General features: G+C 43.9%; 1 protein-coding gene across 1 annotated transcript in view; it reads right to left on the bottom strand.

Annotated features, from left to right (window-relative positions):
- Positions 1–20975, bottom strand: part of ano3 (anoctamin 3) — a gene marked incomplete at both ends in the record, with an annotated part of 36585 nt that extends 15610 nt beyond the window's left edge. The window contains 4 exons of the mRNA XM_079743489.1: positions 1305–1460; positions 2171–2301; positions 10519–10728; positions 20930–20975. Coding sequence (XP_079599615.1) covers positions 1305–1460; positions 2171–2301; positions 10519–10728; positions 20930–20975 — 543 coding nt within the window. The remainder of the gene's footprint in view (positions 1–1304; positions 1461–2170; positions 2302–10518; positions 10729–20929) is intronic.
- Between the last annotated feature and the right edge of the window lie 5979 nt (positions 20976–26954).

The following is a 26954-nucleotide window of genomic DNA, read 5'->3' as shown; positions in this document are numbered from 1 at the left end:
AGGCTTGTCGGCGAAAAGCAGAAGCGTGTTCTTGCGCAAAGGATACATGGGGCTATTTTACTGATCGATTTTGCAATTGCGCCACTGACCGAAAAATACCTGGTTTAAGTGCACTAGCGGATAGCACAGTTGGTGTTGCTATTTTGACGTACCATGGCAGGTCGGAACTGCAACATAAGCTTACACACCAGTAGGCTATACACAGCACAAACATACAAACGATTAGCCTAATTGAAATATTATGATGATGATGTGGATTGTGGATTTTTTTTTTTCGATAGGGGCTGCATGAATGAACAAATGAATGTAGTAGGCTATGCCAAGTGTTAAAATAATAATAATAATAACAATATAATAAACTCGAGCAAAGTAGGCTATATCCCAGCCTTCCAAAACAAGATCTTGTTTTAGGGTAAATTATAACATTGGTTAAATTATTTTGGAAAGAACGGTGATACAGCGATAAGAAGTTGTACTTTTAAAACAATCCATCTACAAAAACCGTACAGCAAACCAATATTTTCTTGACACAGACATCGTGTACAAGCCCATAACTTTTAGGATTGAGGAGTATTTGATCGTGAGAAAACAGTGTTTAAAAGAATGAATGAATGCGGGTGATGCTTGGCGTGCATATGTGCACCCATCTGCTTAAACACACGAAAACTAAACACGAACGCATAATACAGTCCATTGCAAAGTATATTAACAGGGGACACATGCATATTATGAACGCAAGTCGATAACGATAATGAATACAATACTGGATATGATATCATAAAATAGACCCACAGTTGATCGTATATGTGTTAAGTTCTCTTTGCCGAAATTTACATAACGACTCAGTGTTTGTTGCACGTTACGCCCAAAACACACCTACGGGTTTGAGACCAACCCATTTCAGATTTGCCCACAAAGCTACTTGTGTTTCGCGCTTCTCACTTCGTTTCAGACCATTAAAATAGGACCAATAATGTCATCATGTAGGAGAACAAGACCCTTGCACTCAGAGCGTTACCTTATCTTATAAACTTTATCCATGCTGATGAAGTAACCTTTTCCCAAACGCGATTTACCTTAACTCTATTACCACTGCGACACTACATTGCCACATAACTCTCTTCCACTGTATCCACTGTATATCGTAATAGGAACCTATTATGGGTCAGATTATCCATTAACTTTACAATACTGTCGTTTTTAAGTTAGAGATAATTACAGTCTTTGTAAAGGTTAGAGAACAGCTTGTAAGAAAATGAAAGGAGACTGAGTGAACTGTGTTGAATGGTTTTAAGGACCCCCACCTCCTTCTCCAGCACCATGCCCTCCGCCCGCAGGTTCTTCTCGAAGGTGCACCTCTTCTCCACCTGCAGGCTGGACTTTTTGTACACCAGGATGTAATCTATCCTCTTCTTACCATCTCGCAGGAGCAGCCCTGACGACTTGGGTCGATTCTTCCCCTGAAAAGATCAGAACCTCAGCCTCTATATGACGCTGGGTTAACCCTGGTGGGTTAAAGCAGTACTGGGCTAAACACTGGTGATCTAAATGATACTGGGTTAACCATTGTGGGTTAAAGCAGTACTGGGCGAAACACTACTGTTCTACAACAATACTGGGCAAAACACAGATAGGGTGAAAAATACTGGGCTGAAACATTTCTTTGCTGAACACAACTGGGACAAATCAATAGTGGGCTAAAGACTAATGGGCTAAACCCTACTGGACTATACACTACTGGGCTTAAACCCTATTGGGCTAAGCACTACTGGGCTAAAGCCCTCCCCTGTGCTGCAGTTAAAGAGGTACAGTAGCAGGCAGGCCCGCCGCTCCCTATACGTAGAGTACGCAGTGCGTAGGGCATCAAGTACCTGGGGGGGCACCAAAAATTATGGTTTGTAAAAAAAATAAAAATAATTATTACATTATTGAATTAAAAAAATATATAAATTAGTTATGAAGAGGCCCACCGTTGTTTTTTCTTAATTGCATAACCTATCACTCAATTTCGGCAATTATATGTTTTTACCTAATATATAAAAAGAGGCTCCCCTTCCCCCCCCCCGCTCGCGTAGGGCACCGAAATGGCCAGCAGCGGCCCTGGTAGCAGGACACCATAGCCCCCATGCGGTGATGGTTGTGGAGCCTTTGAGAGCGTGTGATTGGTCACCTGAACAGAGTCGGACCGCGCCTCAAGTCGGGCCCGGGTCACGTGTTTCTGGACCAGGAATGACTGGTTGGGGCGGGGCTCGTAGACCCGGGACTCAGACTCCTCCACATAGCGGTCTTTGCTCTCCTCAGCTGGAAACAGACACAGGGCGACGGATGAGGCAGGGAAGAATGGAGCAGAAACCAGGAACGGAATTGTACCGTTGGATTTTTTTAATGTGCTTTTACATTTACATTTACATTTAGGGCATCTAGCAGAGGCTTTATCCAAAATGACCTACAATAAGTACATTTGTGAAGGAGTAGTATATATATATATATCACTGTCTGTACGGTAAGGATCTTCATAGAACCAAGTGCAAAGGACTTAGAATTGCAAGGTTAACCCATTCCCCGTATTCAACAAAGACAGCAAGGTAAAGCGTGGGACACACTGGCCCAACCGTTGGCCATCTGAAACGTTTGGGGAGACTCGGACGAGCTCGGGAACAAATCTGTTCGGTGTGTTCAGCTGTTTTGGAGGCTTTTGGAACCGCACAGACGGTGTCAGATTCAACATGCAAAGTCTGAGAGCATTGGCAGTCTGAGGATTGGAGCCATTGGATACTGATTGGTTGTGTGCTGCTAGCACACAACCAGCGAATCAGCGCGGTGTGTTGGAGGGGCGGACTAGCGCCATGAGACTAACGCCACCCGATGTTAAGGAGACTTATTGCATCTTGTGCAAGCACTGAACGTACACTCTACTGTGTAGTTGGCAGTCGTCTTCGCGGTGTGTTTCAATGCAACTTTCCTGCCGAACAGGTCAGACGAGAGGCAACGGAGTGGTCGGATAAAGGTTTGAGTTCTGAGATGCTTGTTGGCCCCTTAAGATGCTACACAACTAAGTTTTTTTTATTTTCTTCTCGTTCTGCTCCCCAGAGCCTGAATGCTTATCACTGGCGGTTTAATCGATTAAGAACGTATTTATAAGTGGAAGTACTTTGGGGAGGATCTCTCGTCAACAGCATGTACACAATTTTTTGTCTTCTATATCTGCATCTGTTTGTAAATCTTGGCATGGTGTGTGTGTGTGTGTGTGTGTGTGTGTTTGTTGATTTTCTGTTTTTGTGTGTATTTGTATGTGTGTCTTTGTGTTTGTGTGTGTATGTGTGTGTGTGTTGGTTTTCTGATTGTGTGTTTGTTTGTGTGCATGTGTGTGTGTGTGCACAGTATCACAAGGACGCTCCCATTAGACCTCATCACCACAGCATTTGCTTTGGAACCATTGTTGACCAGACCAGACTGTGAGAGCAGAAGCAGCCATGACATCATCTGGTGTTAGAGCGCAGCAGCTACAGGAGGACAGGAGGAGAGACTTCTGCACATCGTGACCATAGCTCACATCCAGGCGGACGTGTGAGTCTGAGCAGCAGCTTGACTCCGTCTAAAAGAGGCGTCCTGGTGTGAGCAGGGCCATCTGACTGCACGGTGCTCACCACGCCCCTCCGCCTCCAGGTGGACACCACGGTAACAGACGGCACAACCACACCATTCTGCCTTTAACATACAAAGAAGCGCTTTTAATGTGGAAAGTGACATAATTGTGATTCCTCTAATCCTGAGAGTCGCTTGCAGCTAAACATCTGAGCGTGTGTGTGTGTGTGTTTGGGTTTTGCATACTTAAGGGGAAGATAGGTCTCTCTGTCCCCGGTGAATAGTGAGAGACAGCCATCTTGAGGCATCTAAATATGATCAGTTTTATCCTTGGAATCAACTGCGGTGCTTCTCAGTCCCCCCCCCAACACACACCCCCTCTGTGTACTTCCTACTTAAAGTCATCCTCAGAGATGCTATAAAAAAGCGTGCCTCCTTAGGACATCACACTTCAATAGCAGCACACATCGATTCTAATGTCAACCTTTCATTCTTCCAGTCCAGACGCAGAATAACTGGATATAGATTCTTCTCATGCAGAGTCGATGGGGATAATTGGATGTCATGGGGTTTTCTAGACCAATAAATAAAGAGGTTTTAAAAATGAACTTAAGTCACTAAGCAGTCAGCCTGAATGTCGATTGCTGAATTGTGCTCACTATCAAGTTGATTTAGGTCTAAGTGAGGACGAAAGCACAAAGCACTGAATACAGGAGCATGCCTAAGAAAGGGTGGTGAGAGGGAACAAATAGACTTCCCTGAACCAGGGTTTCTAAATCCACTTGCTGATTTATTTCTGGGACAAAGGGGCTATTGAAATAAACTCGACTTCCTTGATTGCTTTATTTTTTACATGAGCCATTTGCCGGTCTGTCTCTCTGCAGTCTGAGACAGGCCTAGTGAACCCCCCACCACACACGCAGGCACACACACACACACACACACACACACACACACACACACACACTCCCACACACACACACACACCTACACACACCTACACACACACCCCCACACACACACACACCTACACACACACACACACGCACACTCACATAAATGAGCAGGCACACATAAACATGCAAAAACATACGCACGCACATAAACGTGCATGCACACATAAAAATAGACACAAAAGTTCAAACACACACACACACAAAAAATGCACGAACACACACAAACGCATATAAACGTGTGTGCACACGTACATTGGCGTCAGTTTGGTTTGAAATGTGGTGGGGACAGAGACGCAATCTGGAGTGCTTTTTCAGAAGTGCTGGGTACATTGAGGATGCACCTTATTTTTCTTTAGCGCAGGTCATGAAATGTTCTGAAAGACGGGATACCCATGTAGCTTACTAATATAAAATTTATACAAAAAAATGATGTCTGACACGTTTTATGAAGAAAGCGTTTTCAAAAAGCATTGGACATGATGACCCACTATGTTCTGCTCCATGATGCACTCAATGTTGACGTGACATGGCATGAGCTATACCAACATAAACAAAGAGGAGCTTATTACCTACGTGTTTAAGTTCAGAAGGGGCAAACGTGTAGCTACACATAGCACTACAAAAAGATTGAAAAAGCTAAAGATAATTATAGCTGAACGCTATATATCACATCATGAGCTGGCTGTTCTCAATTCACAACACACATCCATCCAATCTACAGGGCATTCTGACCGAAACCAATGCACTCCCCCCCCCAACCACACAGACACAATTATTCCAGAATTCAAGCAAAGCGAATGACCAAAAGTCACTTTGAGTCAACAAGAGACTGACTCCACCGACTCCACTATCGTAATATCCACTAGTCTATACCCAACATCGTAAGAACGCAAACACTGGATAATTTAAGTTAAGATACTTGGAGGCTATGGCTAGTGTTACGTATTTTAGGAACACAAGCTGTATTTCCCTCACTTAACCAATAGGGGGTAGGACCAAATATATAAGCCGTAAATACTACACATAGCCACAAGGGAAAGCAGGACATTACTGAAGGCTACAATAGATACTTTAGCCACAGAGGGCAGCATCACAGACCAGGCGAGGAAAACCGAGGATTACGTCACACCGGTTTCTCTCCGAGTCTTCCGGTCCTCGCTGAGTCCATAAAGAAGACCACCTGGCCACGAAACCTTTAGAACTCTCCCGGCAGCGATTACCATACGTGGGTTTGTGGTTAGGATCAGCTAGGAGAACACTCTCGCACGTGCTAAGGCACATCTCCAATCTCTCTTTACTTCAGAGCATCAGTTTACCATACCGAAAATACTTTATACAAATAAAGTCTCGTTAAAGCTATTCCTTTGGATTCGACCCCTCTTTCCAAGAAAAACATTGCAATTTGGTGACCCTGACGTGATTGGAAAGTTCCGGACCGAGACTTGCGACCGCGGGGCCGTCGGGAGCAGTACAAGCTACTTACAGGCGCCACAAGAAAGGTAAACAGAACCTGTTGTCAATGACTAAACTCTGTATAGTTAGATTAGTAACATTAGGTGAATAGCTTGTACTGCCTTCGACTGGTTGCGGGGACGTGTAATCTCGGACTGGTTTAAATTCATACAGCCGGTTAGACGAACGGCCTAGGATACGCTAACAGATTGAAATTGAATAACGAGCTCACGAAGTAAAGGGCTCGGAGTGTGTTTTATATGGGTTTGTAGATAGACTGTATCCAATCCTGATTAGATCTAAATGTTTGTACCAACGTGGGAGACGTATTACCTGTGGTTAAGTGTTATTTATTTGGTGATAAGCTTCGAGTTCAGCCGGGCCACCATAAGGTATATTTATTACCGGCCATAAACTTCCGAACTCTTACGGCGGGGCGAGGAAAGGTCAGGTTTTTAACGTTAATCTAGCTTAGTTGCATATTGAACCGGACGGAGGCTTGGCCGGCGTTAGCCAAGGAGTTCAAATCTAATTGATTCCTCACAGCCCGGTTCATGTAACATCTAATGTGCAATTTTGGTTAGTATAAAACGCAGCCGTAGAGGTAGCACTTACGCAGTACAACCCATCTGCTATCAAGTCCCTCGCTAACCCGCCGTGGGGACAAACTTGCTGGAATCTCATACTTCTTATAGAGATCCAAAACTAGTTTGTTTCTGCAGCATTTTGGATGTACCACGTGGTGTACGATTTAAGGGGACAACGCGTCTTGGAAACGTGCGTTTCCTTTGTTCGTACCTCCACAGTCTTTGTAGTCGGAGCCCTTTCTGAAACAAACGCCATTGCTCAAGAGCAACAGGGGGCCTCGACTTAAGTGTTACATCCTCTCTCTCTCTCTCCCTCTCTCTCCCCCTCTCTCCCCCTCTCTTCCCCCTCTCTCTCTCTTCCCCCTCTCTCTCTCTTCCCCCTCTCTCTCTCTCTCTCTCTCTCTCTCTCTCTCTCTCTCTCTCTCTCTCTCTCTCTCTCTCTCTCTCTCTCTCTCTCTCTCTCTCTCTCTCTCTCTCTCTCTCTCTCTCTCTCGTGCGCAAGTCGGTAGGGGATTGGTCAGTCTTTTGTTAAAGACTGCATAACCTCTGACCTAAGCAAAAACAGATCTCTCTCTCGGCGCCGGTGCCATCTTGTGGCCTGGTCGCGCAGTCCGATCGGGTCGTAAACTCCTTTTGATAGCCCCAACCCTTTGTCCCTGTCTCTATAGATCCGGTCGTCAGACCCCCCCCCCTTCCCCCCCCCCCCCATCCTTTTGTCCCAATATCCTGAATCCTATCGTAAACTCACCCCCCTCCCCACCCTTCTGTCCCTAACCACACCCTTCTGTCCCTAACCACACCCTATCGTAAACCCCCTTCACACCCTTTTCATCTCTCCGCAGGCATTGATAATGGTACTGTTGATCTTCCTTGAGACGATTGTTTTACAGGCCACCTGTTGCTGACACGACGACGGAGAACTTGTGAGGAGGCTCCCATGGTGTAGGAGTAACCTCTCTGAGATGAGCCCTTGACAAGGAGGGACGAGTCTTGGGTTCATGAATTACAGACCCGACGGCGACAGAAAGATCACTTGAACTCCCCAAATCCATGCCCAAACCACCCACATGAACCGGCGCACCAATACACGAAGATCACCTGAACCCCCCAAATCCATTTTAGTCTATCAATCATTTTGAAATTTTAAAATTGTGTTATGACCATCAATTTTTACGTTACTTTCGCACCTGTTGAATATTTTATGACCTTGTAGCACATGACCAAAAGTATTAGCTCAGGATTTCTATTGATAGTTTTGTGTGTGTGCTGTTTGGCCATGTGATTGTATGATAACAAGATTCATGTTCATTGTTGTATTGTTAAATAATGACCTGTATTTTCAACAAGACCCACAACGTGAATGCCGTCTCAGTATTATGGGGACGCGTAGTGGTTTTTCCCCTCTCTTCAACAGGTTCTTCCATGACGGTTGATGGTGTTGATGATAGATTCTACTTTGACTATGTTTTCGGTGTGGTAAATGGTGTTTATAATTTAAAATATTATTGTATGGTCATCTAAGATGACCAAGGAGGGACTGTTACGTATTTTAGGAACACAAGCTGTATTTCCCTCACTTAACCAATAGGGGGTAGGACCAAATATATAAGCCGTAAATACTACACATAGCCACAAGGGAAAGCAGGACATTACTGAAGGCTACAATAGATACTTTAGCCACAGAGGGCAGCATCACAGACCAGGCGAGGAAAACCGAGGATTACGTCACACCGGTTTCTCTCCGAGTCTTCCGGTCCTCGCTGAGTCCATAAAGAAGACCACCTGGCCACGAAACCTTTAGAACTCTCCCGGCAGCGATTACCATACGTGGGTTTGTGGTTAGGATCAGCTAGGAGAACACTCTCGCACGTGCTAAGGCACATCTCCAATCTCTCTTTACTTCAGAGCATCAGTTTACCATACCGAAAATACTTTATACAAATAAAGTCTCGTTAAAGCTATTCCTTTGGATTCGACCCCTCTTTCCAAGAAAAACATTGCACTAGTAGTACTATTTCAAGTTAAAACAGCTGACCACATGAGGGCAAAAAATGATCTTGCCAAAGTACCAGCAAATCTTAAGCAATAAGTATCGCATCTTACCTTTATTAATGTGCCAGTGGTCTGCAGATGTATCCCGCGGGGTTGCCTGCATGCCTGCTGCCTAACCACATCCATTTAGTTCAACAGGTTTTCGCTCTGATACTGTCCATCCATGGTACAAACGGTCTGGTGTTTTTTTCCTAAGTATTCAGGCTAAAATTAATTGACGGTCTGATGCCTCATCATTGCATACCAGCCATAGAGTATTGGTATTAATATCTCATTCATTGTCCAAGCCAGGCTGGCGCCTCATACAAAAATAATCCACAATTACGGTGCTGCAGAGGGGGCATCTAGTCACGACTGAAAAAAGACGAGATAGCGATACAACCAGAGCCCGACATTCTCTCATCCTACCTAGTTAATTATACAGCATAATGTCAAAAAGGAGTGGACAGGACATCAGAGCTTTTTTTTTTTAAAGCTAAGCAGTTGAAGCTGACATGCACAGTAAGTGTGCTAGTGTCTTATGAGCTCAGCTAAATTAATATTATTCTAGAAATATGTCATTCTTGAGTTTTTTTAGCTAGCTAGCCTCTACCAGCGCGACACACTGTTGGCTAGCATGCCTAGTGCTACCGGAGTGTTTTGCCCTATGTGCTTTAACGTTTAGCTTTCCTATTTAAATTAATTTTGAATTTATAACAGTACGGATGATTTATTTTATTTTCACTTCGATGACGTTTCGTTAGCAGTTTGCAGACTCCCCACTAGATGGTCGTAAATCATCCATATTATTTGTACCAAGTAACAACCATGGTACCAGGCAACCGCACACTTCAAACCAATATTTTGTCAAAAACCAATTACAATATTGATAACATATATACCATAACCAACATAATTTTTAATTTTTAATTATTATAATTTTTTTTTTTTTTTTTTTTTCTGTGGGGGACAAAATGAATCTTGCCGAAAACTGGTGGGGACGCGTCCCCGGCGTAATCGACGCCTATGCACACGTACACAGACACACACACACATACACATAAATGAGCACGCATACATAAATGTGCAAACACACACACATAAACATGCACAAACACAAGCATATAAACTTGCACGCATATACACATAGAAACACACACACAGTTCCCCTGAGGCGCTTTCAGATACTTAGATAACTATCTATACCCGACATCTAATTCTCTCCTTCCGCCAGCTTTCTGAAACGTGTCTCCTCCGCAGCTACGGACACACGTGTCTCCTTCGCAGCCACAGACACCCAACCCATACCAACACGCTCTGCCCAGTCTGCTGCAATGAGTTCACTGAGAAATTAACAATATATATATATATATATATATATATATATATATATATATCCACTTAAGTGGAATAAGTGAGAATGAATGAAAAATAACAGAGTAGGTAGGTAGGAAGGTATGGGGAAAGTACAGGGGTCAAGGGTCAGCTGTAGCATGCCTCATCTGACCCCTCCCTCATTGTACTCATGGCTGTGAGCGTACCAGTGGCCTGTGACCAGCAACACCCTGGTCAGAGAAACTCATCGACACTGAGCTACACAGACTATCAAGATGTGCATGGATGTCCAATCATCCACACTGAGCTACACAGACTATCAAGGTGTGCATGGATGTCCAATCGGTAACTCTGGGTGTATAGTCCCAGCCAGACAGAATCACATGACCATCCCTCAGAACCCACTAACTGACTAACTAGCAGAAGGACTGACTAGCAGACGGACTGACTGATGGACTAACTAGCCGACCAACTGTCTAGCAAACGGACAGACGAACGGACTAACAAGCAGGCGGACAAACTGGCAGACGGACTGAGTGCCGGAGGGACTGAGGGTCTGCCTGCGGACTGACCGGGCTGTGGGGGCAGCAGGCTGCAGGAGGTGCTGATGCTGTGGGTGATGCACGGGGCCTCGGGTTTGGCCTCGCTGGGGCTGAGGGGGACGGACAGGAAGTGGTTGAGGTTAAGGGGGTGGGTCTGGCTGGGCGCCAGGCAGGGCAGGCTGCGGCGGGTGGGCTTCTGGGTCTTCTCCTTCAGAATCTCACTGATGCTGTTGTGCATGCCTAGCGGAGAGGAGATAGGAGATAGGAACCAGGAGATAGGAGACAGATAGGAACCAGGAGATAGGAGACGGGAGACAGATAGGAACCAGGAATAGGAGATAGGAGACAGGTAGGAACCAGGAGATCGGAGATAGGAGACAGGTAGGAACCAGGAGATAGGAACCAGGAGAAAGGAGATAGGAAAAAGGGAGACAAGGGATTGCCTCAAAGAAATAGGAAAAAGGAGATAGGAATCAGGAAACAGTAGACAGAATATAGACACAAGAAGATAGGACAAAAGATAGGAGATATGAAAAGTAGATTCGAGACATGAGCAGGCAGGAACAAGGAGATGGGATATAAGGGATAGGTGTCAGGAACAAGGAAAAAGGAGACATGAGATAGGGAACAGGGGATAGGAAAGAGGAAAGAGGATATAGGAGACAGGGAGGACAGGTGACAGGAAAGAGGAGAGTAAAAGACAGGAAGTTAGCGACACATTGGTAGTTTGTAAAGTTGAAAACAAACAGAAAAGAAAGAGCAACTGACTACAAGAACACATCATAAAAATAGATCATAGAACAGGTTCATAGAAACTCTTTTATAGAAGAAAGAAAAGACAATCATAAGGTTGAGAATCAATTAGACAACAGACAGAAGAAAAATCCATTCTCTATTCACTTAAAGAAGAGAAATAGCAGAAGAAATAGATGAAAAGAAAGGTATGCAAATCTATCAAAAGGCAAGTAGAAGACGTTTTGTAATCTGTCTCAGACGAGAGCATAAAATCAATGTCTGGAATGGAGGAGCGGGGGTGAGGAGAGGAGAGGGACTGGGGGTGGACTCATTTCAATCAGTCATAGGTGCATCCAGGCTGCTAATGATGTCATACATCACATATACGCACACACGCTCGCGCACGCACACACACGCACGCACACTTGGACGAACAGACACACACAGAGACATACACACACACACACACACACACACACACACACAAACACATACAAAATCACACGCAAAGACACACAGGCACTAAGTTACACACACACACAGACACACAGACACAAACACACACAGACACACAAACACACACGCAAAGACACACACACAAAGAAACACACACACAAATACACACACACACAGACACACACTCACACACAAACAGACACACACAAACACACACACAGAAGTGCATTTACATCGCCATCCCCGCCTTTCAATCATAAACCGTCATTCTTGCTGCCATGATAAAAACCCTGTTTCATCTGCACCATTCACCACACGTGATGTATGTGTTCTCCCACTGCTGGCCCACAGAGAGTTGGTTTGGGGAACTGGCTCTCCTGAGACAACGTCAAGATCCTTGGTAGAGAAGCGGCTTCGGGCCGTTGCATTAGGGGAGAACAATTACCTCGATAACACTTGGATATGCGTCATAGCTCATGATTATGGGGCCCACGCAGAATATTACATAAGCCTAATCATGAATTGTAAGCAGGGAAAAAAGGCTAGTTATAATGAAAGTGTGTGTGTCGGGGGGGGGGGAGTCTTTGTTAAACCTGACCTTGACAAGCATGTCATCTCCCCGCGCCAACAAGGCACGCTCCCACGTTAAGGGGGCCTGTCGTCGTTGCCGCAGCCCCAGAGAGACGGCGTCTCCCACATCTTCCACCTCTAGCAAGGTGGCTGAGGAGGGGAATGATGTTGTCTCTGGCTGGCGAGGCGACCTTCCCTCTACATGCTCTGCTGCAGTGATAATTCAGTCCCAGGGCCCCGCAGGGCCTCCCACACGCTAACACAACGCTCGTGTGTCCCTGTCCTCGCGGGCGTTTCGTCTGGACGGCCCTGCTCTGCTGCTGGTGGGGGGGGCAGGCATGGTTGAATAGGCCCCTGTTGGACCACCTCATCATTCTGTTTGTATGGGCGCGTCCGTGATATTAACAGAATAAATTATGGCCAAAACCAAACAGGGTGCTGTTTGAAGCCACTGCATTAATAATGAGAGTGGCCGGGTCGCTGGCACGCATTCCCAATCAAGTGAGGTGTCTCTAAGCGTTAGAGTCCGGATCATTTTCCTTATTATTTCTTAGAGGAAAATTAGCACAGACTGAGATCTCCGCCTTTCCATGAATTAATCTCAATCTTACATGACAAAATAATTTTCTATAATCGCATAGAAATAGATGCTTGCTTTCCTGGTCGTGTTTATCATTGTTGAAAGAGTATATCTTGTCGAACACTTCTTAACAGCAAAGTATCTGATTTAATGGAGCATGATCATGGGAATACCTACAGACAGCATTAAAGCATCTTCAATGAGAATGTGGGTGTAGATGATTCTCATTGGGAAACATTCATATCGTGGGCATTGAAATGATTTTAGGTCTGATATCAACACAACAATGGTGAGGGGAGGACTGTGTGGAGACTGGAATGGCTATCGCCAACCATGGCCAGAGAGGCCAAGTTCATCTGCAATACACTGTCGGACAAGTGGACATGTCTGCATGAATAGAAGCACCTAAAGTAATCCACATTGTGAACATCATGTCAGGAGTTTGGCATGGACCGTGGAGCTATCTAAAGAAGGTCATATCATTTGTGATATTACCTGTTTCCACGACAACCAATTTCTTTGACATTCGTCTTCTGTCACCAAGGTTAAATTCTGAAGGAGGATGGAGCAAGATGTTTTAGGATTCGTTTGTCAAACTAGCTAGCCTGGGAACAAGACAAATGAGTGAGTTCATGTTGTATTTTTGCCCTGGTAGATGTTGTTGCCCCTCTCGTTTTCAGACAGGCTGACCTGGACCAGCCAATCACAACCGTTTATCCAATGTTGGAGACCGGCCAATTACAAGCGTTTATCTAATGTTGGACGGGTCTGATACAAGATGGTGGCTCCTGTCCAATGGTCGAAAGAACGACGACCGCTGTCCTTTCATGATCACTTTCCCTCAACCCTCGATGGAACACGTCACAAGGTCGAGGAAAGGTGTAAAGGAGAACTTAAATGAGTACTAGTAGCTCAAATAATCAGAGTGCCCTTACACTAGGCTACATTATGATGCATGTAGACATGGTGGTCTACAATTTTGGAGAAATATAGGCACAAAAGGGAAACTAGATGAATCTCACATTGAGAATGGTGGCCCACGCACACCCTAATGTCCACTCCTGTACTGACATGAATCCCAATAAGTATGGTTGCATGAAAATGATTGTTATTAATGCTAATCGTTTGAATGACCGAATGGTGCGTTGCTTACATGTTCCAGCCGCAAGGAATTGTGAGACGGCATTATCTTAATTACTTATAAATGAATGGATGGGCCAGTGTACCCCAAGAAAGGAGGCATTGAAGCACCGTTCCTTAGCACTGGGAGAGCACCATCAGCTCTTATAATGGCTGCCACTTCGATATGTAACTTTACTCAGTTAGGAACCTTACTAAGCAAAGAAGACGTTTGGACCACAGCAGACCACTAGATGACTAGAGGACCAATATGGCTGAACGGCCTGCTGAATCCTCTATTGGGACAGAATTAAACACACTTTAATAACATCAAACAACTGCGCCTAAAGCCTCTGTTGATAAGAAGATGTGTTTGCCGTACTTCCGACAAGATTTGGTAAAGGTTCAATTAACCAACGCATTACTCAGTTCTAAAGCACGCCTTCTCTGCTCTGATTGGTTATAGGTCTACCCAATTGTGTCTAGGGGCCTTTTGGTCTGCAGCCAATTATAACACCCTTGGAAATCAAAAATTACCTGAGAGGTTCCAGACTAATACGCTTCAGAGAAACGCTCTGGTTGTGGAGCTACACACCAGCATGAGCTCAGGGTGATTCATTATACAGACTGAATCTCTTTCAGTCCCTTAGGTCCACCGTCTGTAATTCACTCTGATCACATAATGGAGGATTTGTTACAGTTTTTCTCTGCTGACGGAGCAGATATTGGCCAGCGATCCAGCAGTGTGAATATCATTTATTTCCAGTGGGTTTGTTCCTGGTGGCCATCGGCAGAAGGCTTTAACATGTTTGTAGTGCTACATCAGAGACCGGTGAGCTAACAGCACAACAGGGACGTGGATCACAGACTCCCAAATGATTCCCAAAGTTAAAAATAGCCAAAGGCATCGGAAAGGGTTCCTATTTAGGTGTGAAACGACTCCATGGTTACTACACATGAAAAAAAAGAAAAGAAAAGTATTGCACATAGAGAGAGAACTGAACCAAACATTATTCTTCAATATGTTATATTATTACGGACTATAACATATTTTATTCAAGAATTAACAAAAGAACGGAAAATCTTCAGGTAGATTAATTGAAGACAAACCAATGTAAAGAGGTGCTTGCTCAGACTTTATTCTCTCTGCGGCCGGAACTAGACCTCCTTTAAGGAGCATTAAACGACAGGCCATGTAGTCTCCAAGGTCAATACTAGCTTAGGAAAACAGCCCTAAGCAGACAGCAGGGCCATGCATCTTACAAATGAAGAATAATGTTCAACAGAAATAAACGGAAGGTGAAGTACCGATGTGGAACGATGTCAGAGCCTATTGCTATTGCTATGTTGGTATTTCAAGAGTTGACTCCTCATCTCCATCTAAAGGTTTTTTTCCTTTGAATTCTGCTAATGTTGTGTGCTCCTATGTGAACACAGTTGATTGCAAGACAGACTATATATAAAAGGTAAACTGATGGCAAATCCTGCTTTAATCTCACGGTGGGCTGGAGGCCAATGGCTAAAACTGTTTTATCAGCATGACTTTAATCCTGTGGTTTGTTTGTGTGTGTGTGTGTGTGTGTGTGTGTATGTGTGTGTGTGTGCGCACATCTGCATTTGTGTGTGGGTGTGTGCGTATGGATGCACATCTGTGTATGTGTGTCAGTAAATGTGTGTGTTTACTGTAATCTGTATGTGTTGTCTGTATGTGTGGGTGTGTGCATGCAAATCTGTATTTGGTTTGTGGTTGTGCCCACGCATGTGTGTGTGTGTGAGTGTGTGTGTGTGCGTGCGTGCGTGCGTGCGGGCGGGCGTGCATGCGTGTGTGTTTGTGTGTGTGTTCATGCGTGTGTGTTTGTCTCTGTGTGATTGCCCCAAACAGCCCCAGAAGTTCATGGGGGGACTGTTCCCCGAACAGCCCCAGAGGTCCGTGACTTCCCAGGCCGCCCTCCTGAGGGGAGGGCTTGACCCTGCCAGGGACGTCCTGATCTTCCCGATGCAGCTTTTTCCTCCATGGATCTTGCGCCAGCAGATTAAAAAAGGATTTATGTGGTGTGGGGTTTTACGCTGGCCAGTGTGTCATAGTGTCAGCATGCCTGTGTTTGTGTGTGTGTGTTTGTGTTTGTGTGTGTTTGTGTGTGTGTGTGTGTGTGTATGTGTATGTGTAAGCGTGTGCGCTCTTGTGTGTGTGTGCGCGTGTGTGTGCATGTGCATGTGTGTGTATGACGGGCCGTATGACATTAGTGTAGCGCCTGTATGTGTTGCACATTTTACTAGTAAGTGTAAAAGCATTTCAGTAGTCTATGTAAAAGGTTCCACTAGTTGTTACGAGAGCTTTTCAGTTGCTTGAGTGAATGTGTTTCAGTTGTGTATGTAAAAGCATTCACTTGTGTGTGTGTGTGGAGTTTTCAGTATAGTATGTGAATGGTTTCATATGTGTGTATGAGAGGACATTTTTCAGCTGTGTATATGAGAACATTTTACTAGTATGTGTAAAAGCATTTCAGTAGTCCATGTAAAAGGTTTCACTAGTTTTTATTGCAAGCTTTTCAGTTGTGTATGTGAGTGTATCATTTTTCAGTTGTTTGTGTGAGAGTGTTTCAGTTGTGTATGTAAAAGCTTTTCACTTGTATGTGTGTGAGGTTTTCAGTATAGTATGTGTGTGTGTGTGTGTGTGTCTGTGTGTGTGTGTGTGTGTGTGTGTGTGTGTGTGTGTGAGTGTGTGAGGGTAGGGTGACCCAAAATGAGTCCTTCCAGATATTCAAGTTTACTTTTCTTAATGAGTACAAGTCTGGCCTTGCACTAATAGATTTCCAAATATGGTCGCAGATACACAAAGGTAAAAAAACAAGTTCTCCTCTGAGGACAGCCTTCCATGTAGAGTTTACTCAGTAGATTTCTACACTTACTCCATTGTTTTTGTATTCAGCAGACTGCGATCCTCCGTTGGCATAAACAAGGTCCCCTCCCCCTAGCTCTGATTGGTTCTATCAATTTGTAAATTCTGGAAGAGGCTTTCAACGGGATGGAGGGCAGACTGATCTGCAGAGAAAACAACATGAACTGCCAGGACCAGGACAGCCTCGGCTAGGGGGAGGGGCGGTGCCCCAGAACTACGACGCATCCCATGAATGACAGGGAATTTAAAAAAAAAGTATCAGACCAGTCCATGTTGAATCTGGGCCAGGTTGAAGTCAGCAAGAGGGGCGTCTATATATAGCGCTCCTCTGTACATGTTTGTTGGGGTGCAAGCTGGGGGATAATTCAGGTCAGTGGGCTCTTCCAGCTCATGCTTCTATGTTCCAGAACTTCAATTATTCATCAGTGGGCTCTTGGCTCGCTGGGAGCCGCAGCTCTCCAGCCCACCAGGGTCTCTACACGACGCCCTGCTTAGAAGCCCCCGACACACCAGGGGATCTGAGGGGCTGTTCAGTGCAGCCACCACACACACACAAACACACACGTGTACACATACATGCACAAACATACACACACACACACACACACACGTGTACACACATACATGCATATAGCATTGCACGCACATAAGTACATACGCACATACGTACGCGTACACACCTACCCACCCACCCACCCACACACACACACACACACACGCACGCACACACACACACACACACACACACACACACACACACACACACACACACACAAACATATGTGTACACACATACATGCACAAAGCATTGCACGCACATATGTACACACATACACACAAACACTTCATACATCTTCTTTCTCCTCTTAAATACGATATTGTAGGTTGTGTGTGTTTGTGATTGATGTATATGTTTGTATATATATGTTGTGAGTGTTGCTGTGCAGGAATGTGTTTGCATGTCTGTGTGCCTGTGTGTATGCTTGTGTTTGTGTGTATGTGTGTGTGTGGGTGTGTGTTGCACATAGCATGTGTGATCAGTCTACATGCACGGTAGCCGCACTCCATTGTTTTTCTGCGATGTGCTGATGCTTTGGATTAAGCAATTCATAAAGTCACTCATAAAGTACCTCATAAAGTCATTCATAAATTAACTCATAAAGTAACTTATAAACCATTTAGCACATATAACGATTGAGTCAGCCAATAAGTCAGCAATATCCACACAGGGCTAAATGGCCCCAAACCTAAGTGATTACAGTCCAATGATTGTGCGTGGGCATTGATCCGATAACACCCAGTTTAATTATGTAATTACTTGGCTATCGTTACCAAGATACATGCGGCTAGGTGAGGCTCTGTATTTGTGAGCACACCTCACACCAGATGGCACTTCTGTTTTAATGGTTTTGTTTCATCATCGCTGGTTTACTGGCTGGTTTACTGGGTGATCCTATCAAGCCTCCTGGCTCAACCCCTGGACTGCATCGTCGGAGAAGATTAACAGCCCGCCTGACGTCAGCGCGCTTGTGCTTTCCCATTTCCCGTCTGAACTAAATTAAAAAGACAAATGTTTTCTCACTCTTCTTCTTGTTGTAATTTTGCCTGCATCGTGCCCCCCCTCCTCCCACGAAGCCTCAGCTGTGGGTGAGTCCAGCAGGAATACCTATCCATAAACACCTCTGGACTCAGGGCCTGGGAAATGTTCCACACTGCACCACACCTTTCATCTGTACAGCCATTGGAAGCTGAACAGTTTAAGAGTTGGCATTGTACTCATGTGTTACTGACCTGGGTGCACGGTAGATCTTTTTAAGGATTAAAATATTCCATTATATCTTTTTTTTCCTAATATTTAAAGTGTGGTTTTCTATCCCGAACCTTGTTTATTTGTGCAGTCTCGAACTCAAACCATCTGCCTGCTTGCATAAGCCGACAGGTGGCATGCTACTGATTGTACAATCTAAGATTTAAGCATTTTTTTTCCCCCTGATAGCAATCACTCTCACACACACAACCGCACACGGACACACACACACACACACACACACACACACACACACACACACAGTCAAATACACAGACTCACACACACGCACACACACACAAATACACAAACAGACACACACACAGACTCAGAAATACACATATACACAAGCTCAAACAGACACACAGACTCACACACACAGCTTTTGTCAAGATTATGTTTGCGATGATCTCCTCTCTTTAGACCTACTTTTTATATTGCCATTTAAATAGCAGTATCCCGTAACAATCATCTCACAACTATTGAGACAATATACAGAATGATGCATCTAATATAGCATATTGATCTTTCATCATCTATCAGAGATTCCTGGTGAGTGACACTCTTCTGTGATCTCATTGCAATAGGAAACAGGACCTGGCCAGCATGTAGGATGCATTCGGTGATGTATTTTTTATATTTAAGACTTCAGATGCTATATTATTTCGATGAGTCTCTTAGCTTACTCTATGGATACTATCACCAGGTATCTGTCCAGGTTATTTTGTCTATGCCTTTGCATCTATATGGGTGGATAACACATGCATATGCCTCTGAAAGGTCATGCTGCAGGCAACTCATTGAGTCCAGTGTAGAAGCTGAGGATTCTCTTTGCCAGACATATCCTCCCTCGTTCACGATAAGAACCTGGCGGAAACACGCTCAGGCCTTTCTGCGCATTAATAAGAGCGATGTGCATTGCGTTAATATTTGAGTTGTTCCTTGCCGGCCTGTGAGTCGACTGACTTCTCACTATACTCTGCTTCCCATCTGCTGGGAGACAATGCTCTCACGCCAGGCTTTACCTCGAGGTGAAACCAAGGATCAGATAACTTTCCTTCTCAGCCCACTGGAAATTGTTCCTGTAGATTTTATAATACATATATAGAGATAGATTGTATTGATTATTGTTCTGTTTTATATTTATATAATCTCAAGTTTTTTTGCTATTTCTCATTCTATATTTTTGAATGTCTGTGTTGATACAAACTGGGTATTGAATATATCTCTGTGTATTTGTGTCTGACTCGATCCATGCTTTGATACGTCCCTCAATCTGTTTATTGATCTCCTAAACGTCTCACCTGTCCTCCTCATCAGGCAGATTTAGCAGCCTTTCTGGCCTCATTGTGAACAATTCTGTCTCTACAATACTGCTTTGTGAAGCATTACGAGCATCAGGTGGTAACCACACAGCTCTCATGTTTTTAGCAGAGGCTATGATCTATTGACAAAAACCTTCATGAAGTCCTTCTAGATACACTGGACACCGTTTAATTTGTTGAGAGCATGGACATGTTTCAGACAGCAGCCTCCATAGGAACAGAGGGCAGTTTGTGAAACCATATCTTGCAACAAATAAAAGTATCATTTCTACAATACACAATAGATATTATAGAACAGATATGAGAACAGGAGAGATATGAGTGCCGTCCCCTTGCCCCCACATGATACTACCCTATCCAACATCAAATACACCCTGCAAATAGGGAACCTTTCACACGGGATTTGTCCGCACTCTGTTTACCACGACTGTGTTGCACATATTCTATTTTCTTTTACCAATGAACTGCATCCTTTCATTACAAACAGTGTTAATGATAGGCCAAAACATTATTTACTTTATTATCTCACGATTGCTTCAATACAGTATTCTCAATTTACTGATTGTGCATACATATATATATATATATATATATATATATATATATATATATATATATATATATATATATATATATATATATATGTATGCACAATCAGTAAATTGAGAATATAAGTGAGGAATGATACTTGTTAATGATTATTGTTGTAAAGGGCATTAGTAGTGATAGCTTATACCCTCATAAAGCTGAGGTTCAGAACGAGGTTAACACTACATTCCGACTAACAACTCTGCGTCACAATTCTACAGTGGTTGTAAAAGCTTGCACTGAGTGCACTCATTATCAATCAATATTTACAAACTGCCAGACAAGAAAAAAAAGTGCTGGAGGCGTCAACACCTTATCCAAAGATACGGTCAACACGCAATGAAACGGAATTAATAACCCACCTTTTTGCTGCTTAAAGGACTGAATCGACCCCGAATGGTGCACCATTGTGGCGTTTGATCGGTTCACCGGACACGAGATATTCCGTATTAAAAAAAGAAAGGATGCCGAGCACTTGAGCCTCTGAGGTGGGATTGCGTAGGTGTTCCCGCGGCTCCCATCCTGCCGACGATCTCACTCTCGATGCGCAAACCCCAACACCTGTCTACGCTCCGCACGCTCCCCCGTCCGCGGCTGTTGTCATGGTGACATAATGAAGAGGGGATCCGTGATTAACCATCACAACACTCTGTTGTCGCTGTCATCGCCTGCTGAATTACATCACTTGGGTAACCTTGGTACAATGACCGTGGACGGCGAATATCAGAGTGATGCTCCAATGACAGGAGGACCAGTGCACGGAGCTGGTGATGAGCACCGAGAGTCTGCAATCAGAGAGTGTGCAACAGACAGTCCGCAACAGACTGTCTGCAACAGACGGTCCGCAACAGACGGTCTCCAACAACGAGTATGCAACACAGAGTCTGCAGCGCTGTTGCCTTAGCAGTAATAACTGCAAACTCCTCAACACGTAGGTTTCTGTCTATTGAAAAAAAACGGTCAGGTTTTTCAAACCACAATCCCCAAAGAGAGTTGAACCCCCACTCACCCGCAGTGCTAGCCCTACCCAATAAGTTACTGTTGGAGGAAGGCAATAGGACTAGTGTGAAGGGTCAGACCAATGAACGATCATGTAAAATACAAGCTATGAGAAGACCTTAGAACGATCAATAACGCGTCGTAATAACAGTCTGCAGCCAACCCGCTCGTCCAAGTGCTGACGATGGGTTTGTGAGCAGTGGCAGAGGACCCTCAATGCACTTAAACACAACACACATTTGTGCATACCCACTTGAAAGTCAAAAAAACTAAACAAAATACAACCCTTTTATGGAGATGGATCACGGATCACACACACACACACACATATGCAAGCGCGCGCGCACACGCGCGCACACACACACACACACACACACACACACACACACACACATTGTGATATCTGTATTCATAATAAATGAGACAGCCTACTGCTTATAGATGATTCCACATATATTATAAAAATATTTATAAATTTGCAAAATCATAGGCCTACCTCCTGAAAATGTAATGGCATCTGTTTTTCTGCTGACTCAATTTAATGTCTTATGTCAGTACACTGAATAGCGCAAAATACAGCAAGCTTCTGTTGGTTGGGACCTGTTAACAATAACAACAACACCTGTCTCGGTAACATCATGGATTACGGACGTTTATAATAAATTAACTAACACTCAAACAACTATAAGATTACTAAACAAAACTTGATTATGACTAACTGAATAAACAATACATAGATCATATCAGACCAATAATATGGACGACCACACACAAGTGTTTTTATAGGCCATGTCCCCTGTCCATCACCTGTGTCTTTACAGCGTTAAGCCAGCAGCATAGGGTAAGGCCTGAATCATGTGAGGGCTTATTAATGAGTGTGTGTGTGTGTGTGTGTGTGTGTGTGTGTGTGTGTTTGCACGCGTGCATGTGTAGCTATATCAAGAAGGTGTTTGGAATAAAGGAGCATATGGTTGATAGCAGCACAGCATGCCACTCCATCTTCCCACTGTGTTGTTATGTATGGTGAATGTTAGGCTTGGCAAACTGACGTATATGTATTTTCCTTGCTTCCTGAATAAACAGAATAAGCAACTTTTGAATCGACGGTAGAGTTGTTCTGATTATTTTTAAATCTCACCCCATTCTACCCTTTCGTTCTGAGATGTAGGTCAGATAACTCACGAAAAATAAAGCGAGTTTTACACGATACAATACTGCCCCCTCGTGGTTGTAACAGTCGTCACATCATCTGACGTTAATTTGTATTCTTCGACGCTCATTTTATATTGTTGAATGACTTTGCGCTGATACAAAATGTGTATTGATACACAGTACCGTTCAAACGTTTGGGGTCACACAGGGAATTTCATGGTTTCCATGAAAACTCACTTTTATTTAACAGTTTTCAGCTGTGCCAACATAATTGCGCAAGGGTTTTTTAATCATCAACAAGCCTTTTAACACGATTTTCTAAATAATGTACCAGAACACAGGAGTGATGTTTGCTGGAAATGGGCCTCTGTACACCGATGTAGACTTCCATAAAAAATTGCGTCCATCAAAACCATCATATCCCACAATTTGATGGTTGTCAATCAATCTGCTTATTGATCTACGAAACGTCACCCGTCCTCCTCATAGGGCAGATTGAACAATGCTGTCTCTATAGTGCTGCTTTGTGAAGCATTTCCACCATCAGGCGTTAACCATACAGCCCTCATGGTCTGAAAATCCGCCTCTAAGTACACAGAGGCTATGATCTATTGTACATTATTATTATCATGAAGTCCTTCTAGATACACTGGACATTGTTTGATTTATTGAGAGCATTGACATGTTTCAGACAGCAGTCTCCATAGGAAACAAATAGAAGTATAATTTCTACATTATACAATATATATTATAGAACAGATATGAGAACAGGCCTGTCTGACCTAATCGTGAACAATGCTCTCTCTACAATGCTGCTTTGTGAAACATTGCCCTCATCATCAGGTGTTCCAAACATATCATTCATGTTACACAGAGGCTATGATCTATTGACCTGACCTGTTAAAGCCATGAATCGACAATAGGGTACATATATTTATTGCTTTACATCTCATCCATTCAGCACTTTCATTCTGAGATTTGGAGCGAGATTTTAGAAAATAAGATTCTGCCCCCTTGTGGATCTAGGTTGTCAATTGTATTATTGGACGCTGCAACATTATACATAGACATCTAGAGGTGTTATTGTTAAGAATGTCACATTTAATTAAGTTATAAGAAATAGATAAATATATATTTATGTGGTTAAAAAAATAATATGTAAACACATAAATAAATATCAATAAATATCTCAATAAAGACTATACATCTTTATTAAGCAGGTTTGAATATTGTAGGTGGAAAACTATGAAGTCTGTTGCCATTACTCCCTAACTTCTATCATAGCTGCACAGGACAATATGCAGAATGAGTCAGTTACCAAACAGCAAGTGTAAACGGCACTCATCAGCCCTTGTGGTGGTCATTAAAGGTCAACACTTTAACAGCACATCCAGATACCGTTGCACTAGAAAGGCTTTAGGAAATCATTCAACCTGTGCTTATTGTTGAAGGAGCCTGTAAGTGGACTGTGAAAACCCCAACGACAGCTCAACAGAGTCTAACTGGATTACAGTGGATAGCTTCCCAAGTGCTCTAAAGCAGACCGCTGATGGGAAAATGCTGATGTGCCTTTTTGCACATTTCATGGAGAGGGAAGCTCCACGGCCAATCAGAACCCCCTCCACCGTTAGTCAGAGGTAATCACCGACCGGACCACAGCACAGAGGTCATCACTCTGCTGCCGCAGGACGGGAGGGGTGGACGGAGGAGAGGGGTGGGGTGGACAGGTAGTGGTGGTTTCGGTGGTAGTGCGGGGAGGGTAGACGATGGACAGGCTCACACCCAGCGAGGTGTCAGAAAGGTGTGGGGAACACGTTGGTGTTGGCCTCTCACTAGGCAGTGTGCATATTGTGTGGTAGTCTGGTGTGGTGCAGAATGTGAAAACGACAATCGATTGATCATAGAAATCTGAACCACTGGTAGAACGGTTGGTAAATAGATCTTAAATAGGTAAAAAGATTGGCCATAAAAAAATGTATTTACAATATATATTATTTTCCATAAACTACTTTTGCAATTGATCAAAATGTATTGATCCTAGTGGACCGGCAGTGTATGAGCCTAATGCCGCTTGTATCTGATTTCATTAATAAAACAGATATCAATACTAGATTGGATCATGTACGTAGTTGTGGCACGATGCTGCACTTACTAGAGTCCTGATCACTCGCGAACTCCGTGGCCCCCGAGAGAGAGGCGTTGGCCCCCAAGGAGCTCCAGGAGACAGAGTGACTGATGCTGGGGTTGTAGAGGCAGGGCCCCGCCCTCCTGGAGCCAGCAGGGGGCCCACGCTCCAGCAGGGGCTCGGAAACCCCATCTTCAGGACAGAAGGCGTACAGGTGTAGACACACACACACACACACACACACACACACACACACACACACACACACACAGACACACACACACACACACACAGACACAAGCATATAGCTTAGAAAGGCTAAACACATGCACTATGATTATACACTTAGAATTCCTCATTAGATAAACAGTATGCCAACGTATAATGGTCACAAAGGTGCTAATACATTATTTACACATTATTGTTAACCCTCGTCTCCCCTTCCTGCTGTATCCTTTTGTATATGCTCACATTGTTTACGAGACTAACATAGAAGCTGAGTTCAACAGTCAGATCATCTCTTATGCAAGCACCTTAATCACTCTCATGTTGCCAGGCTCATCCATTTTTAACACTTCTTGCAACATTTCCTTTGCCCTGATACTTGACACTAATGAAAAATAATAGCACGCTGAATGGCTGCTGCTTCAAAACTAACTTACAGCTTAGACGACCGCATACTGCCACTGCAATATCTAGCATCCATGAATGAATAAATGCATTTTTTACACGTTGCTCTAAATGTGTTCTATGTGCGGGTGACCGATGCATCTCCACCAAAGCATTGACAAAAGTACAGCAGGGAAATTAATCACACAATCAGCCAGCATCTGGCCTGTCAAAGGCAGAGTTTTGAATTTCCTTTCCTCATGCAATGCCAGCATGTAAGGCCAGCCTGTAAGGCTATTCAATTAAGAATGAGGAAAACTGATATTCAGAAGAACTCACTTCAACATGGTGGTGATTCCTGTATAGAATCACTTATAATAAAGATTTGTATTCGGATGAGCGCGTGTGTTTTGAGTTGAATGGCCTACATCACATCATATTTATCCTTTAGTATTCGTTAGCCACAACAACAACAACAGCCCCCCCGAGGGTTTTTGTCAAAGTTTGCATCCCATAATGCATCTGTAAATAAATGACCACATCTCCATATAGAAAATGTGCTGTGGTCGTGCAGGCATCCTGCCCGTGTGTCTAAGGTCCATGTGTCCCCGGTCACTGTGCGGTGGTGGAGGGCGAGCCTGGCCATGTGACCCCCCTAGCCTCATTAGTCCCACAGAGGGGAGTTTACAGCCGGGCCCCGGGGGGGGCGGGGGGCCACAGCGGAGCTTCATGCAACATGACTCACCAAACTGTGGTACAATAACAACATAACTATATATATAACCTCTACAACCTCAACATGAAGATTCCCCTCCTTGTTTCTCTGTGATTCACGGCCCGAGCGATGTATCGATTACAGCAAATGGAGGCAGGGAGAGAGTGCGTGGAGAGCAGCGGTTTTGGGTGTGGGACTCCTAGACTAGTCACGCTCCTCCCCCCCCCCGCCCCAAACAAAATAAAGCTCCTCTAAACCTGCATTTATATAGTATTCAAAAAGTAACAACCAAGCCTATACTCAAAGTTCGGACGCTTTTATTCAAAAACAGAATAAAAGCATCCGAAATGTGTCAGTGTCCACAGCGTTTGCTCAATGGAGCCTGGTCATCTTGATGGTGTTAGCACCATAGGTTTATATGGTTAGCTCTGTACATTATTCAGCCTTTGGACCCTGGTCATGTTGATGGTGTTAGTGTGGTAGAAAATAACCGAGTTCTATCACTTCAACTAAACTAAGAGAGCTTGAGGAATCGAGGAGTCCGGATTAAGTATGACAGAAGACTTTATTGTCACCCGCAAGCATCAACGAAGACGAGTTAGGTTTGCAAAGACACTGCAGAATGATTCTCGTCCTGCTCCTTATATACCCAATATTGTCTTCACTTTTTTGCAAGTCATCTTCCAAAACTTTCGTAAAATGTTGATTTACATAACAAGTTTTTCCAGGTCACAGATAACGTATAGAAAATAGCTTGTTCGATTGGTTCAAAGTCCTGTGTTTATGG

The sequence above is a fragment of the Pollachius pollachius genome (assembly GCF_949987615.1).
Source record: "Pollachius pollachius genome assembly, chromosome: 9".
Lineage (NCBI taxonomy): Eukaryota > Metazoa > Chordata > Actinopteri > Gadiformes > Gadidae > Pollachius > Pollachius pollachius.
Note: the sequence above shows the minus strand (reverse complement) of the source record. Positions and strands in the feature narration are given on the sequence as shown.